Source organism: Hemitrygon akajei, chromosome 2 (genome assembly GCF_048418815.1).
Source record: "Hemitrygon akajei chromosome 2, sHemAka1.3, whole genome shotgun sequence".
In the NCBI taxonomy this organism is placed as follows: domain Eukaryota; kingdom Metazoa; phylum Chordata; class Chondrichthyes; order Myliobatiformes; family Dasyatidae; genus Hemitrygon; species Hemitrygon akajei.
This window is the reverse complement of record NC_133125.1, coordinates 93,091,385-93,109,515: the sequence shown is the minus strand read 5'-3', so window position 1 is coordinate 93,109,515 and position 18,131 is coordinate 93,091,385. Positions and strand designations below refer to the sequence as shown.

Genomic DNA, 18,131 nt, shown 5'->3' with positions numbered 1-18,131 from the left:
AATTATTTTCATGAACTTCCTTTCAACTCTCTCCAGTTTCAGCACATCCTTTCTAAAATAAGGAGCCCAAAACTACTCACAATAGCCCAGGTCAGGCCTCACCAGTGCTTTATAAAGCCTCAAAATTACATCCTTGCTTTTAAACTGATGTTCTGATGACAAACTCTGCCATTGTCATCAGGAATGATGTCTTGTCCAGTGGTATTTATATCCTGTGTCATCCATCCCTCCTGATTGGTTGATCCTCATCCAATCAAGTTTCCACGCTCCTGCCTCATTTACAATCAAAATCCAGTTCTCACTTAAAATGAGACCTATGTCTTTGTTAAAATTTTTTCCTCTAGTTTTATTTCTGGAACTGGAATCTATACCCAGCTGGAAGCCCGAGAAAAGTTTATTCATTATATACGCTGGGAAAGCACTAGATTCTTTTCCATCTTTGCTTTTATATTCTTGTCCTCTTGAAATGAATGCTAACATTGCACTTGCCATTCTCAACGCAGACTCAACTTGCAAATGAACCTTTAGGGGATCCTGCACAAGGACTCTTAAATAAAAAAAGATCTACAGATGCTGGAAATCCAAGCAACACACACACAAAATGCTGGAGGAACTCAGCAGGCCAGGCAGCATCTATGGAAAAAAGTACAGTTGGCATTTCAGGCTGAAATCCTTCAGCAGAACTAGAGAGAGAATGCTGAGGAGTAGATTTGAAAGGTGGGGGGTGGGAGAAAGAAATGACAGACAATAGGTGGAGCGAGAGGGATGAAGCAAAGAGCTGGGAAGCTGATTAGTGAAAGAGACAGAAGGCCATGGAAGAAAGAAAAAAAGGTGAGGGCGATGGAGCACCAGCGGGAGGTGATGGGCGGATAAGGAGATAATATGAGAGAGTGACAAGGGGATGGGAACTGGTGAAAGGGCGCCGGGCGGTGGGGGGAGAGGCATTACTGGAAGTTTGAGAAATTGAAGTTCATGCCATTAGGTTGGAAGCTACCCAAACGGAATATAAGATATTGCTCCTCCAACCTAAGTGTGGCCTTATCCCAACAGTGGAGGAGTCCATGGATGGACATTTTGGAATGGGAATGGGAAGTGGAATTAAAATGGGTGGCCACTGGGAGATCCCGCTTGTTTTGGTGGACAGAGCATAAATGTTCAGCAAAGCGGTCTCCCAATCTATGTCAAGTCTCACCAACATGCAGGGGGCCACACCAGGACCACCAAACACAGTATATGAACCCAACAGACTCACAAGTGAATTGTCGCCTCACCTGGAAGGACTGTTTGGGGCCCTGAATGGTAGTAAGGGAGGAGGTGTAGGGGCAAGCGTAGCACTTGTTCTGCTTGCAAAGATAAATGCGAGGAGGGAGATCAGTGGGGAGGGACGAATGGAGAAGGGAGCACGTTATTTTCAACAGATAATGTACTTTGATTCATGTTTTGAAATTGGCCATGACTGTGGTGAGTCACATAAGGTATCCTGCCATGAACTCTGCTTCTTAAACAGCAGGACCGAGGTTGTAAATTTGCAACTGAAGTCCCTCTCCATCAAGTGTAAGAATTTTATCAGGGTTGCCACCTTGTCCTGAGAATTAGTGTGTGTTTTTTTTTTGATTAACAAATGACCTTTAGGTCAGATTGTTGGCAAAGCTAGACACTTGACTGTGAACTGAAATCAAGAGGGCTCAGTAGGGTCAAGAAAACAACCTCAGACCTTAATTTGAACAAACCATACTGTGGTGAACTAGATATACCTGTCTGACTGCTCCTGTGGCTCCTCCCACAGACCCTGCTGACTGCTCCTGTGGCTCCTCCCACAGACCCCTGTATAAAGGCGACTGTGGGCTGCTGCTCTCCCTCATTTTCCCCAGGATGTAGTGCTGTTTATTCTTCCAGTCAATAAAAGCCGATATCTCACTTCCTACGTCTCAGCGTGAGTTATTGATGGTGCATCACATACAACATCAAGACTGTCAGTGAATTGTTAGACCAGCTATATTCATAAAGGTTACTATGGCCTACTAATGCATCCTTAGTACACCCAGTACCTACCTAATTGCTTTTGTCCCTCTCCCAATTTTCCCTGTCCATGAGTCCCTTCTTGTTCATTGCCCTCTACAATTATTAATCTACATTAACCTTTGCACCTTCCCTCAGAACCACTCATCCCCTATCTTTACAACCCTATTCTCTCTGTTACATACCTTGAATCTAAGCATGAGAAAATCTTCCTTCTCATGTTCCCTGATTCCTTGACACTTGCTCTCCAGCGCCTCTCTCTCTCTCTCTCTCTCTCTCTCTCTCTCTCTCTCTCTCTCTCTCTCTCTCTCTCTCTCTCTCTCTCTCTCTCTCTCTCTCCCACACCCCCACACCCCCACACCCCCAAGTGCACTGAGCTAGAATGCAATGTTGGTACTGACAGCCATCTCTGATCAAAAGATGGATGAGGGTTAAGGAACTTTGGGACAGCAAGATGTGGATGTGACAACCTGGAGTGACTTCCTTCTCTGTTCTTGCTTCCTTCTCTTTTCCTCTATTCTTTTTCACCCTTCTATTTTCTTGGGCTTTTCCCCATTCTGATCTCCCTACACTTTCCATTGCTGCTTGGACATCCTAACCATGATTCTTGAAGAGAAACCTCCCATTTTGTATCAAAACATCAGGATCAGGTTGACTCTAAGCCTATGGAACCCCTGTTTCTAGAACTACCCCTGAATCCATGAGACCTCTGCTCTGGTACTTTCTCTGTCTGAAGTAATTCTTCTAACCTCATGTAGCCTCGTTCCTGTGATGTTATAGATTTTCGAGAGCTTCTGTCTCCCTCATTGCCCAGAAATGTAACATCTCTCTCTTCAGCGCAGTCCTTAAGCTCTCTGTTGCATTGTTCCTAATGCGCAGCATCTTATTCCCGTGTTAGTTTTATACCTATGCAGCCTCTGTGTTTTTGGTGCTGCTCCTAGATTCAGGAGCCCTCTGCTTCCACATTTTTTTCATACTCATGAAGCTCCTGTTGCATACCTTCAGTATAGCATGAAGAATTGGCACAGCTTTTAAAATCACATCCTTTTGACTTGAGGATGTGAGGATAACAATTTGATCGAGAAGAGATATTCAAATGAGTGAATGATGGCTGTTGATATGCACTGAGAAGGCACCTTGCATAGTAATTTTGCACATGTAAACTGCACTGTTGATTATACTAAAACCAGAGTATTATGCTCATATAGTCAGGCAGGACACATACAGTATATGAAGATAAAAAGGGATGATTTTCTTAAGCGGATATGAACATATTATCTGTATAATCAAATGATGTTTTTATATTCCACATGCAGCCATCCAGTTAATACAGCCTTCTTAAGTGGCAGCTATTACAAATTTACTGAAGTTATCTTCCATATCATAAGCTTTGTGTTAGTCATCTATCAGGAGACAGCCAAACATTGTAACACATGAGGGATCAAAAAAAAAGAATGTTTGCAGGAAATTATTTTCTATTTAAGGGCTCAATCTTGCTGATATATGCTAGCAATTCTGCAATGAAATGTAGGCACATGTGGGAGTCCCAAACTTCCATAGGTTCCAGTCTGTGAATTCAAACACTCTGCTACTGGAATTCATATGGAATACAGTGGTAAAGCTGTGGCTTGCTAAAATTCCCCAGTACCCACACTAGGAAACTGTTGCCCAGTTCTGCTACAGGTTTCATGAGCTTAGAGTCAATTTTGCTTTTCCTTTCTCTTTCTCTAAAGCCCCTGAGATATTTTATTGGGTTAAGTTGCTTCATACAAATTTTTATCTTCAAAATTACACAAGGAACAATTAATATTCTTGCTAGGCTCATTGCAATCTGACTAGCAAGAATTTTAATTGTCTTTTGTGTAATTTTGAGTAAGTTTAATGAAGGTAATTAACTTCTCTGTACTGAATTGAAATATGAAGCTATTAGGTTTTTCTATATTTTAGAGAAGTATGAAGAAACTAAACAGTAAAACTTGAAAAAAGGATTGAAACATTAATATCAATAACATGTTTAATTGTTTAAGATGTTTAATGGCATTTTTAAAGAAAGGATAAGTATTTGAAAATGTTTTAAGCAAAAAAGGGTAATATTGGCAGTAAGAACTCAACAGATCAATTGATGCTCTACACCTTTTTTTGATTAGTAAATGGTCATTTTGCTTCATATGCTTAATTCTCCAATGATGGTTACTTTTGCCTCTTCAAATATCAATTGCTCCAGTGTGCCTCTTGTTTCATTGTCTATTTATGTCTTGTCCATTAGGAACATTATCTACCAGTAGTACAGTTTTCATTTGTCCTCTGACAACACCCAACTTCACTTTACTTAGTCATTTTATAGTCTGTAAGATGTCAGGTCCACAAATCCCATAGCACAAAATCCCTGATGACCAAATATGGAGAAAATATCATTCATTTGTAATTAACTTACTCCCTGTCCCAAGACCAACCTTCCTCAACTCGGTTTATAATCTTGATGTTACATTTGGTTCAAGGTGACTTTCAACTATATCGAAACATCATCTTTAAAACATCTATTGCCAATCCAAATCTGTACCATACCTTCAACAAACCTTTTCCCCAGTCCTGCTGAAAGGTCTTGGCCTGAAATATCAATTATACTTTTTTCAATAGATGCTGCCTGGCCTGCTGAGTTCCTCTAACATTTTTTGTGTGTGTTGGATTTCCAGCATCTGCAGATTTTCTCATTTCTGTACCATATCTTGCCCTTTCTTTATCCTGTAAACACTAAAAGCCTCTTGACCTGATTATGCTAATGTAGTTTTAACTAGTCTCAAATCATCTATTCTGTGGAAATGTATATTCCCATTCTAGCTATCATTTTGTGCTAGGTGAATTGGCAGCTAGATAACAAAATGCTTAATTGAAAACAATTTCGTCCTTTCCTTTAAGTCCTTCCACATTCTCTGTATCCTTGCAATCCATGGTCAGATTGGCCCTCTTCCAGTCTTGGCTTCTGAAGCATTACTGATTCATATAGCACGGATACAGGCCTCTCAGCCCATCGAATCTATGCCAACTATGATGCCCACCTAGCTGGTCCCAATTTCCTGCATTCCGCCCATATCCCATTCAGCCCCAGAATTCCATGTGCCTATCCAGTACTTTTCAAATGATACCATTGTACCTGCCTTAACCATCTTCTCTGGCAGCTCATTACGAATCCTCAGCCCTCCCTCCCACCCCCACCCCCACCCCCATGACAAAGTTTCACCTCAGGTCTCCTATAAACTTTTCCCCTTTCAACATTGACAAATACTTCCTCATTCAAGACTCCAGTACCCTTGGAAAAAGACTGTTACCATCTACATTATTTATGCCTCCATAATTGTCAACATTTCTAAAATTGTAGGAGAATTTGCACCATTAGACTGTTATACAATATTAGACTACTGTCAGTCATCTGTTAAACTGCAAGGGTCCAAATCTATGAAATCCCCTTTCTAAACCTCTCAACCTGCCACCTGATAGCGCATAAAATCTATCACATATAGCCGGCTTTCATCCTTTTACCTTGAAATCTTCTTAAGCAGCTTGGTGTCAAATTTGAAAATAAAATGAAACTGCAGATTCCAGAATCTGAAACAGAAACAGAAAAAAAAAACAATATTTCAGTTCTGAGGAAGGCTGCCTGACCTAAACTAGTTTCTCATTCCACAGATACTGGTTGACTGGTTGACTGGCTGAGCGTCTGATTTTGACAGCAAATTGCTTTTGATAAAATTCCTGTGAAATGCCATCAGACACCATGTTAGACCTGCAATATAAAAAAACAGTTTGATTTTGTTAGAATATGGTTGACCATATCACATATTTCTTCTGAGTAATGAGTATCAAAATTAAGACAAAAAACATATAGTGTATCATGTTTGCTTTATTACAACAGAGCACATTCAGGACATGTGTGTTGTGTCACTAAATGTCAACGTCAAGTTTATTGTTGTAAGTACAGGTATATGAATGCACAGCTCCTTTGTAAAGCCTGCATTGGCATCACAGGCACATCATATCAGCAGCAATCACAGGAAAAGCATAAATTGTACACAAATTATACACAAATTTCACATGAGATAACACAATTGTTGCATTTATTGCCATTGAGTGAAAAGAACTGGATTTGGACTCTGCGCAAAACCTATTAGATTGATTTGCATGATTGTTTATATTTCAGGATAGCTTAAATCTATCTGATATTATTTGTGTGGTTAAACCTTCTTATCTTTAATTAAAAATAAAACAAGCCTTCTAAACTGAGGTTACTCTTGGAGAATCTTAAAAATGTAACTTAATAATCTGAAGGTTATTTTAATTTTGGGCATCCACTGATCCATGCTGCTGTTATTTTGTTGCAGGGAAGACTTGCCAATCCAGTCAGTTTTCCTGTTCCAGTGGACGTTGTATCCCAATGTCATGGGTGTGTGACTTAGAAGATGATTGTGGAGACCGAACTGATGAAACAGCATCATGTGGTTAGTGGCTCCTCACAAGATCTATTGATTAACTCATGGCAATGTTGTAGGTAGTCAGATACAGTATATTATAAGAATAATGTCTTATGAATTATTAGCTTCCTGCCCTAGGTGTGATGAGAATGACAAGTTTATTCTACTCAAGCTGCTAGATTGGGTATAAGAAACCACATTAAATAGAGCTAGATTAATGGGTAACTATTCTTATGATGAGATGGGTTACAGGAAGCAAATGAATATGGAAAAGTAGGTATGCAGTCTTCAGCTAGACTACTAATTTCTAATGTTGATGGCTATCACTTTTACCTTGCTTGAAGTAATAACTGCTTAGTTTCCACAAGATTAAGCCCAAGCTGAAATAAATTATATAAGTGTTCCAATGAAGAGTGAATAATACGACTAAAAAGGTGGTTAAAATTAGCACTGAAGTCATTACAGTTGTTCCAGAAGCAAAATTTAATTCATGAAGGTGGAGAAGCAATACTGTGGCTGATAAAAAAAGATTAACAAGGATTTCTTGTAATCAAGATATGTAAAATTTGAAACTCATGAAGGAGTTCTTAGTTATAATCAAGAAATCATATCTGTTTTCAATGATACTACATAAGGTGTAATCATTGAAAAATATAGAAAAGAACAATGACAGGTGATAGTCCATTTAAATATAATTTAAGGCACAGTCACTGTTGCATATTTTAGACCTTATAAACAACACCAATTCTATGTTCTGCAGTGTTTGACCATTGCTTCCAGTCTCTGAAGGAATCATCGAAGTGATGTGATGTATTCAAGTGCAAGCAGCAGTTAAACATAGTGTATATGTCACATCTGATGTTTTGGATAGTAATAAATCTAACACATTAGAAAAGCTGAGCTGTTCACATAATAAACATTTCAAACTTGATCAGAGATTCGGAAACATCCAGTTCTAGGTTGAATGGAAACAGGGAATGGCTGTCAGCCAGCCATTTTCAATAAGGTGATCCAACCAGTTAAATACTAAGGAAGTTGGCAGCTGGTACTTAACCTGCTTTTTAAGTGCAGAGAGAAGTAGTGTACGTGGAGAGAAAATATTGCTGTTTCACCTCAATCTCACAAGCCTCCTGCCTGCAAAACCATTCCTTACCAGGCTGCATTTTGGCAACATCCTCCAAAGCATTCACCCTATCATGATATCCCTTTCCTAGCTCTACTCTTTGAGCTCCTGACCCATCTCTAACCTTGACCAACACCCCAGTTAATGGATCCAGGAAAGTTAACCATGATTGTGTCCAGGGTGCATCAAGCAACATCTGATAATGTTGTAGGGAATTAGGAACATAGAAAACCTACAGCACAATACAGGCCCTTCAGCCCACAATGCAGGGCTGAACATCTACTTACTTTAAAAAAATACCTAGGGTTACCTATAGCCCTCTATTTTTCTAAACTCCATTGACCTATCCAGAAGCTTCTTAAAAGACCCTATTAAATCTGCTTCCACGACAGTTGCCGACAGCCCATTCCACACACTCACCACTCTCTGCATAAAAGACTTACCCCTGACATCCCCTCTGCACCTACTAGTTTTGCGGATTCAATAAAGGGAACAGAAAACACCATAGGATAAAACCACTGAATGATAGAGCACAGAAACAGGCTCCTTGGCACATCTAGTCTCTGCCCAACCATTAATCTGCCTAGTCCTGTTGACATGCACCCAGACCATAACCCTCCATACCCCTCCCATCCATGTACCTATCCAAACTTCTCTTAAATGTTGAAATCGACCCCACATCCATTACTTGCACTGGCAGCTTATTCTGCACTCTCACCACCCTCTGAGTGAAGGATATACTCCTCATATTCTCCTTACACTTTTCATCTTTTATAATTAACCCATGACTCTAGTTGCAGTCACCCAAACTCAATGGGAGTAAACCTGGTTACATTTACCCTATCTATACCCCTCTTAATTTTAAATGCCGCTATCAAATCTCCTCTCAATCTTCTACATTCTAGGAAATAAAACCCTAACCTATTCAATCTTACTCTATAACTAAGATCCTCAAATCCTGGCAACATCCTTCTAAATTTTCTCTGCACTCTTTCAATCTTATTTACATCTTTCCTGTAGGAAGGTAACCAAAACTCTACACAATACTCCAAATTAGGCTTCACCAAGGTCTTATACAATGTCAACATAACATCCTAACTCCTGCACTAAGTGCATTGATTTATGAAGGCCAAAGTACCAAAAGCTTTCTAAACAACCTTGTGACCCCCACTTTCAAGGAATTATGGATCTGTATTCCCAGATCCCTCTGTTCTACACAGTCCTCAGTCCCCTACTGTTCACTGTGTAGGACCTACCCTGGATCGTCTTCCCAAAAGGCAACACCTCACACTAGTCTGCATTACATTCCATTTTTTTTCAACCTGTTTTTCCAGCTGCTCCAGATCCTGCTGCAAGCTTTGTTCATCTTCCTTGCTATCAACTACACCCCCAATCTTGGTATTAATCTCAAATTTGCTGAACCATTTTACCACATTATCATCCAGCTCATTGATATAGATGACAAAAAACAATGTACCTAGAACTAATATCTGTGGCTCACCTCGAGTCACAGGCCTCCAGTCAGAGAGGCAACTATCTATAACCACCCTCTGTCTTCTTCCATCTTGAATGCCAGGTAACTAAATCTTCTTGACAAACCTTCCATAGAGACCTTATAAAAAGGCCTTGCTAAAGTCCATGTAGACAATAAGTTCTACCTTGCCTTCATCAACTTTCCTGGTAACTTCCTCATTAAATTCTATAAAATTAGTTAATATGCTCAAAGCCATGTTGATTATCAATCCCTGTCTATCCAAATACTTAAGTATCTGGTCCCTTTCAATACCTTCCAATAACTTTCTCACTACTGATGTCAGATTCACCAACCTATAATTTCATAGCTTATTCTTAGAGCCTTTCTTAAACAATACAATTATATTAGCTATCCTCCAATCATCTTGCACTTCACCTGTGGCTAAGGATGTTTTAAATACCTCCACTAGAGCCTCTGCAATTTCTGCAATAGCCTCCCACAGGGTCCGAGAGAACAGATTGTCAGGCTCTGGGGATTTATCCACTTTAATTTGCCCCAAGACAGCAAACACCTCCTCTTCTGTTATCTGTATAGGGTCCATGACCTCACTGCTACATTGCCTCACATCAATAGACTCTGTGTCCATCTGCAGAGTAAATACAGATGCAAAAAATCTGTTTATGATCTCCCCCATCTTATTCAGTCCACATATAGATTACCACTCTGATCTTCCAGAAGACCAACTTTGTTCCCTGCTGTCCTTTGTTCTTAATATACTTGTAGAAGCCCTTAGGATTCTCCTTCGCCTTTCTGCTAGAGAAACCTCATGTCTCCTTTTAACCTCATGCCTCCTGATTTCCTTTTTAAGTGTTATCTTGCATTTCTTATACTTGGCAAGTTCATCCTTTGCTCTGCCTGAATATATTGTACCTGCTGTGCACTATCTTCTTTTTCTTAAACAGGACCTCAATATCTCTCAAAAGTCAAGATGCATAATCCTGTTACCCTTGCCGTTTATTCTCACAGGAATATACAAACTCTGTCCTCTCAAGGTTTCACTTCTGAAGGCTTTCCACTTTCCAGGTACATCTTTTCCAGAAAACAACCTGTCCCAATCCACTTGCCAGATCCTTTCTGATAGCATCAAAATTGGCCTATTTTCAATTTAGAATTTCAACCTGAGAACCAGACCTATTCTTACCATAACTACCTTGAATCTAATGGCATTAGAAGCAAAGTGTTCCTCTACACAAATTTCTGTCACCTGCCCTGCCTCATTCTCTAATAGGAGATCTAGTATCACACTAGATTCTCTCTAGTTGGGAATCTTATGTACTGATTAAAGAAACTTTTCAGAACACATTTGACAAACTCTTTCCCATCCATCCCTTTTTCAATATGGGAGATCCAGCCAATATGTGGAAAGTTAAAATCACCTACTATCACAACCTTATGTTTCTTGTAACAGTCTATGATCTGTCTTCAAATTAGCAGCTCTAAATCCCGCAGACTGCTGGGCGGTCTAAAATATAATACCTTAAACCTGGCCGTACCTTTCTTTTTCCTCATTTCTACCCATTAAAACCTCACTATGTAACTTCTCCAGTCTGTCCTGACTGAACACTGCTATGACTATTTCTCCGACTCGTAATACCACCCCTCCCTCTTTAATCCCTCCAGCTCTATCATATTAAAAACAACAGAATTCCAAAATATTGAACTGCCAGTCCTGCCTCTCTTGCAACCAAGTCTCACTAATGGTTACAATGTCATAATTCTGAGTGCTGATTCATTACTGAAGCTCATCTGCCTTTCCTTCAGTACTCCTTGCGTTGAAATATATGCAGCTCAGAACATTTGTTCCACCATGCTCAACCTTTTGATGCCTGATTTTGTATGCTGGCTTAACATCTTTCTAAGCAACCACTCCACCATCTGTTCATCAGGTTGGATCTTGTCCCCTTGAAACTCTACTGTAAAACATCAAAACTTCCCCCCGCCCCACCATCACCACCATGCAGCACTAGTTCAGCTGGATGCAGCTCTCCCATGGATGCATTTCTTGTAGGTGCAGTCACCAGGAACACTGGATGACTCCCTCTGTTCCCACATCCCACAAGAGGAGCATTCCACTATTCTACCTAGCATCCCCACTGCTCTACATGTGCTAAAAGAATGAAAAAAAGAATAAATAATGAAAAAAATCTACCTATAGCCTTTGCCTCCCTTTGCCAAAGCCATGGTAAGCCAAAACTTCAACTCCCCACTCCAACACTGGCCCACTCGTACAATGATCGCTCCACTTACACCCAACTTCTTTTTTGTGGTCCTTGCCAAATGCCTAATTATGCACAAACAAATGTCTCTTCAGGAAATACAGTGTGCAAAATGCGCCGACTGATGCCGTTCGCTTCTTTTAAACTCTCTCCCTTTACACAATCCAGTGTCTCCTCGGTTCTGTTGCGCAGAAATGCCCCCCTCGCTTCTTTTACACACTCACTCCCTCTACACAACCTGGAGTCCCTGTAGAACAGTTGTGTGAAAAATATGCCAACTGCCTCACTCACTTTATTTAAACTCTCTGCACTGTCCACCAACTATGGCTAAGTTTTTAACTATTTATTAACAAAAAAAGACAAACACTACAGCAATCACTAAACCATTCAAGTTGTAGATACTTATTTAAGTGTGTGCATAGAACCTTTATCAGCAGTGCACTTCCACTCTTTCAGTGACAATGATCGTATGACCCCAGGAAGAGTTTCATGTGTGCTACATTTATCCGCTAGCAGTAGTTTGGTGTCAGAAGCCAGAACTGTGGTGTCTAAAGCGGCCAATGGAAGTGCTGCAGCATTCTTCAAATAGGCAAATTAACAACTAACTTACAAACAAGCTGGATGAACTCAGCAGGTCGGGCAGCATCCGTTGAAATGAGCAGTCAACGTTTCGGGCCGAGACCCTTCATCAGGACTGAAGAAGGAGGGGGCAGGAGCCCCATAAAGAAGGTGGGGGGAGGGTGGAAAACCAATCAGAGGAAAGATCAAGGGGTGGGGCAGGGGAAGCAGGGAGGGGATAGGCTGGAGAGGTGAAGAAGGAATTTAAGGGGAAAGCACTATGGGTAGTAGAAGAAGGCAGAATCATGAGAGAGGTGATAGGCAGCTAGAAGAGGAGACAGAATGAAAGTGGGATGGGGGAAGGGAGAGGGAGGGAATTACCAAAAGTTGGAGAATTCGATGTTCATACCAAGGGGCTGGAGACCACCCAGTCGGTATATGAGGTGTTGCTCCTCCAACCTGAGTTTGGCCTCATCATGGCAGTAGAGGAGGCCATGAATGGACATATCCGAATGGGAATGTGAAGCAGAGTTGAAGTGGGTGGCAACCGGGAGATCCTGTCTGTTGTTGCGGATGGATAGTCAGGCAGTGGAGATGCTAGGCAGGGTGGTGTAATGCCACCCTCTGCAATCCTCTGCATTTCATTTCTTTAAGATATAAAATGCAGAGCTCTGAATAATATTGTCAATAATTATTGTACTTTATTTTATGTAAATAAGGTTGAAAGAGTACAGAGAAAATTTACAATAATACTGCCTGGTTTGAAGGACCTGAGTTATAAGAAAAGATTCAATAGGTTAGGACTTTATTCCTCAGAATGTAGAAGATGGAGAGGAGAATTGATAAAGGTATACAGATTATGAGGGGCATAGATAGGGTAAATGCAAGCACTCTTTTTTCACTGAGGTTGGGTGGAACTAGAACAAGAGGTCAAAGGTTAAGGGTGAAAGGTGAAAAGTTTAAAGGGATAATGAGGGGAAACTTTAGAGGGTCATGCGAGTATGAAGTGATTTGGCAGCAAAAGTGGTGCATGTGAGCTTGATTTCAATGTGAATGAAAAGATTGTACAGGTGCTTGAATGGTAGCGGTATGTTCTCCGGGCAGGTTGATGGGAGTAGGCAGTTTAAATGGTCCATCACAGACTAGATGGGCTGAAGGGCCTGTTTCTGTGCTGTACTTTTCAATTACTTTATTTATACTTTATTTATTTCAGAGAGAATAGATAGAAGTCCTCACCCACAGTTAACATCTAAATAAATGTTTGCATTAGCTGTAGATATTATTTTGCAGTCACATTGAATTTGGCTTGAACTTCATGCCCATTCATTAGAGCTAACTGTACTTCAGCGGGGCATCAGTGCTTTGTAGTCTGCACCCAAAATTCCATCTGTGAAAATGAAAGAAATGAATAGCAATGTGCTGCTGTGACTTTAAGAGATCTTTAGAAAAAGTGACCAAGATGCTGAGAGACATAGATCGAGTGGATATCCAGAGGCTTTTTCCCAGAGCAGAAATGACTAATATGTAGGGGCATAATTTTAAGATGATTGGAGGATAGTATGGGGGGGATGTCAGGGGTAGAGAGAGTGGTGACTGCATGGACCGCCATGCCTGGGATGGTGGTAGAGGCAGATACATGAGGGGCATTTAATAAACTCTTAGCTAGGCACATGAATGATAGAAAAATGGTGGATTATGTAGGAGGGAAGGGTTAGTTTGATCTTAGAGTTGGCACAATATTGTGGGCTGGAGAGCCTGTACTGAGCTGTACTGATCAATGCTCTATGTATTTTTATGGGAAATAATGTAATAACAAGCTTGTATGTTTCTGTTTTACAAAACATTTCAGCAACAGTGCTTATAGCTACCAGTAAATGAGTTATAAGCACAATTTTGTTTCAGCTGCAAAGGACTCTGAAAATCATATGCTCCTTTCTAACCTAAATGACATTACAGTTTCTACATGCAAGTTGTCCCTTTTTAGTTGTCCTTGTTTATTGCCTTTTCTGACAAACAGATAAATAAATAATAAATTAACGACCCCCCCCCCATCCAGAGTATTACCACAAACTATTTCAATAGCTTGTTTTGTGCTTGCCCAATAAATGGTAAATATGTTATTAATATTATTCTCAGGTGTTATAATTCAGTGTTGCATGATGAATAAGAATCACTATAGGTGGCATCAAGTAATAGCAAAGGACAAAATTTGTTGTACAAGATATGATTTATGTTTGCCTTTATAAAACCTTGTTTATGACCTTTAAAAGTAGATTTCACGTTATTTTATTATTTTGGAGGTGGTAAGCATGAGTAGAATTTATTGTCCCCTTGTGAGTTAAGTTGTCACTTTGACAACCTAAACCAAATAACAAAAAAAGATAATTTCAGGAAAAGATAGGAAGATAATCATTTTATAGCCATGTTCTGCTAGGCTAGCCTGGAGGATCTACTTTTGCAAAGATGGAGAACCTAAAGCATTATTTGGGCCCTGGAGCAATTTAGATGATGAAGCTGCTTGTGAGGATTTGAATGTCTTTCAGAGTCAGCAACACAATGGTACATGGAATTCTCAGCAGTCAGTCAAAACCTCATTGTTGACTACATCATGGCTGCATAATGGGACAGTACTTTTTGTTTGTTTTCATTACCATAGATGCTACCTTATGAATGAAAAACAGACCATTAGATAGACAACCCTCAAAACGTTTAGCTGAGATCACCTAGAGACAAATGGTTGAGGTTGTGGACAAAGAAAAGAGACTTTTTTTTCCATCTACTTACTTCTCAACATCTCAACTGGCCCAAGTTTATTGCTCATGTCTAATTTGCCTTGAAGTGAGTCATTTGTTAGGTCGTTTAAGAATTCATCTTACTGCATGAATGGTCAAGTCTTAAAGGGCCTAACAAAACACATGTGAAACAGTTCAGGTAAAGAAGGCCAATTTTCTCCTCTGAAAGACATTAGAAACCAAACAGTTCTTAAATGATGATCTAGTGCCAGTGTCATGACTTACATCAATGGACAAACAGGCAAAAGTTTTAAACAGTTTATTAGAACTTCTCAGATTATAACAAATGGAAGACCATGATCACCCATGTCATACGACATGGCACATAATGAATGAATGTCTGCCACTATATATTATGGTAGTCATTGCTCATAACTAGATATGTTTTCAAATTCCAACATATTAACTGAATTTTAAATTCCACAGCTGCCATGGTGACATGTGAACTTGGATTTTTGCTGCAGGCCACTAAGTTCCCTGTCCAGCAACTTACTATTGCATCACTACTATAATTTCCTCTCTCGTACCTCCAATTTGACAAGAAGAGTTCCTAACCGAGTTCTCCTTACTGAGAGTTTAACAAATAGGACTAAGGTTTCTTCAATCTCATTCCTACTGAACCAATAAAATTGAGTAATTTTTTTCAGGAAACTCCTTTTATTGCATCCCTAATACATCAGCATTGAAACCAGAGTCAGGTGTGAAACAAATGCCCAAGCAAATATGGCAATTTTGTTATGCCAATACTAAGTTTAATAGCTTAATCTAATAATTTTATTTTGAAAATATGCTTCACAAATTAAATTATAAAGCTCAAAGTAATTTTATTATCAAAGTACATCATATACAACCCTGACATTCATTTTCTTGTGGGCATACTCAATAATTCTATAGAATAATTACCATAACAGAACCAATGAAAGACTGCCCAACTTGGACATTCAACCAGAGAAGATAAAACACAAAATTAACACAAAGTTTATAAGTAATTATTTACTTAGGGATAAGATCACAGTAAGGGTATAATCAATCAAAGTAATATGTTAGCCACAAATGAGGAACATCTTGCAAATTACATTTTAATAGTGAGGATTAAATATTTGATTCAGAGTTTGCTAGGATTCAGAATTGTAAAAGCAATTTTGAAAAAAAAAAGCCTTCTTTGGGGAAATGGAGCAAATTTGGTTGAGCTGCTGAATATACTTGGGCTGAGCAATTCAATGGATTTAACAGGACTTTTTCAATTTTTGATTTTATGCAAACTGTCAATCTATTTTACCCAGATTCAGTGTTCAAGGTTGAATCTAATATATTCGATTCTTTTTCACTGCAAGTGTAACTTACACATTCAAAATCAATGGAAATCATAGGGAAACTAAATCCACTATTGATTGTCTCAACTGATAAATTCTAATACCAGTAATCCTAACATAATTATGTCAAGCCCTTAGTACAAATGAGATTTGAATTCAGAACATCTGTGCCTGTATTCTTGAGTGTTTATTCATTCCTTCCTTGCATTGCTGCCAGAAATTAAAGAATTATTTCACTCAATTATATGAATATCCTGTGTTGGAAGGGGATGGAAGAGGCTGAGAGACAGGCAGATACAGAGGCAGCAAAGCACTGTTGACTTTCTGGAGTAATAGATATCTCTTTTGCTTGTTCTGGCTGCATATTAAGTTCAATCAAAATGAAAAGTCAGATTCTTCAATGGCCTAGTTAGAGCAGAAAAGTGTCTAGAGAAAGGGAGAACAGTTTGAGAGAGGAAGCTTCCAAGGCGCAAAAGGCTCCTTATTAACAATGTAAGGTATTTAATACCTTTTTATGCCTGCTACTATGGAAACCAGACTATCACATGAGCGAGTCTGAAATAGACAGATTTGAGGCATTGTTGAAGGAAATTGGACTATTATGCTATCATTTTATGCCCAGGAAGCTAAGAGAGCACTTTCTAAGTGTAGAAAGTAGGTAAATCAAGAACTCTTTTATCTCTGGATTTTCCACCAGTATTTTTTTGCCTCATTTGCTGCTTCAGTTTATGCAGTTCTCATAGATTTTGCAAATCTGCGTACGCACATTTCACAAAAAATTCTGAAATATTGTGCTGTGGGGTCATATAATTCAGATCAAAGCATTACAAAATAATAAGGTCAAGGCACAAGACATTAAAAAATAAAACCATTGTTTCTGCTGGCCCTAGTGTCAATAAAACTGGCTTTCTAAACCTACTTCCTTGAGACCGTTCCAGATTAATGTTCAGTGATTACAAGAGTATTATTGTAAGGTGGAAATATCTGCCCTAATTGCTTGATTATTATTGAAGGGAGTTGACTAAATGATTTATACCTACAGTCAAACAATAACAAAACAAAACAATAAGATATATTCTTGATGTTGAAATGAGCAGTTTACCACAAGAATGTGACAAATGCTACATAGGTAAAAATGGTCCATTTCCCTGATACCCATGTTGGTTGATAAACTATTAAAAAAAAATAGATGTTATGTTCATGAAAAGGACAGAAGGTTCAATAGCTTAATTTTAATGTACTCAAACTGATTGTCCTCCATTATATGTGGAATGCTTTGCCCCAGAAGGCAGTGGAGGCCAAGTCTCTGGATGCATTCAAGAGCGAGTTAGATAAAGCTCTTATAGATAGCGGGGTCAAGGGATATGGGGAGAGGACAGGAACAGGGTACTGATTGTGTATGATCAGCCATGATCACAGTGAATGGCGGTGCTGGCTAGAAGGGCCAAATGGCCTACTCCTGCACCTATTGTCTATTGTAACATTCAATGTAGACCTCAACAACCAGTTAACTATTCTCAACAAACATAAAATGTTGGAGGAACTGAGCAATTCAGGCAGCTTCTAGATTGGGGAGTAAACAGTCAACATTAAAGGCTGAGAAGCATCATCAGGATTAGAAGCCAGAGTAAGAAGGTGTGGGGAAAGGAAGGTGTACAAGCTGCTAGAAGAGAAAGGTGGGTGTGTGGGTTGGGGGAGGGGGGGAGTCAAATGAAATGAAAAGATAAAAGGTAATGCATGAAGGATGTAAAGGGCTAAAGAAGTAATCTAAAAGGGGAGGAGAGTGGACCATGGAAGTAAGAGAAGAAGGATAATAATAAACAATCAGGGTTCATTATTTCTAATGCAGAAATACTACTGCAACCTTAAGTAAAGCTAATTACATGATAAAAGCTGGAAGTTCAGGAGCTTATGCTAAAATGATGTTTTTCTGACTGGCATCATTGTTCTTATACATTCTTGTCACTACGCTGTATTGAGTGTTGCTTAATTGGGCCATTGGCTATTTGGAACAACGCTTAAAGAACAGAAATTAATAGGGAGAATAGTTGGAAATCTCTTCATTTATTTGGGACACAATGTCACTGAATTGGGAGAGAAGGCTGTTGCT

The 18,131-nt window shown here is 39.4% G+C and overlaps 1 protein-coding gene across 1 annotated transcript in view; it reads left to right on the top strand.

Moving 5' to 3' along the window:
• Positions 1–18,131, top strand: part of LOC140714547 (low-density lipoprotein receptor-related protein 1-like) — a 1,940,354-nt gene that overhangs the window by 1,189,288 nt on the left and 732,935 nt on the right. The window contains exon 18 of the mRNA XM_073025830.1: positions 6,396–6,512. Coding sequence (XP_072881931.1) covers positions 6,396–6,512 — 117 coding nt within the window. The remainder of the gene's footprint in view (positions 1–6,395; positions 6,513–18,131) is intronic.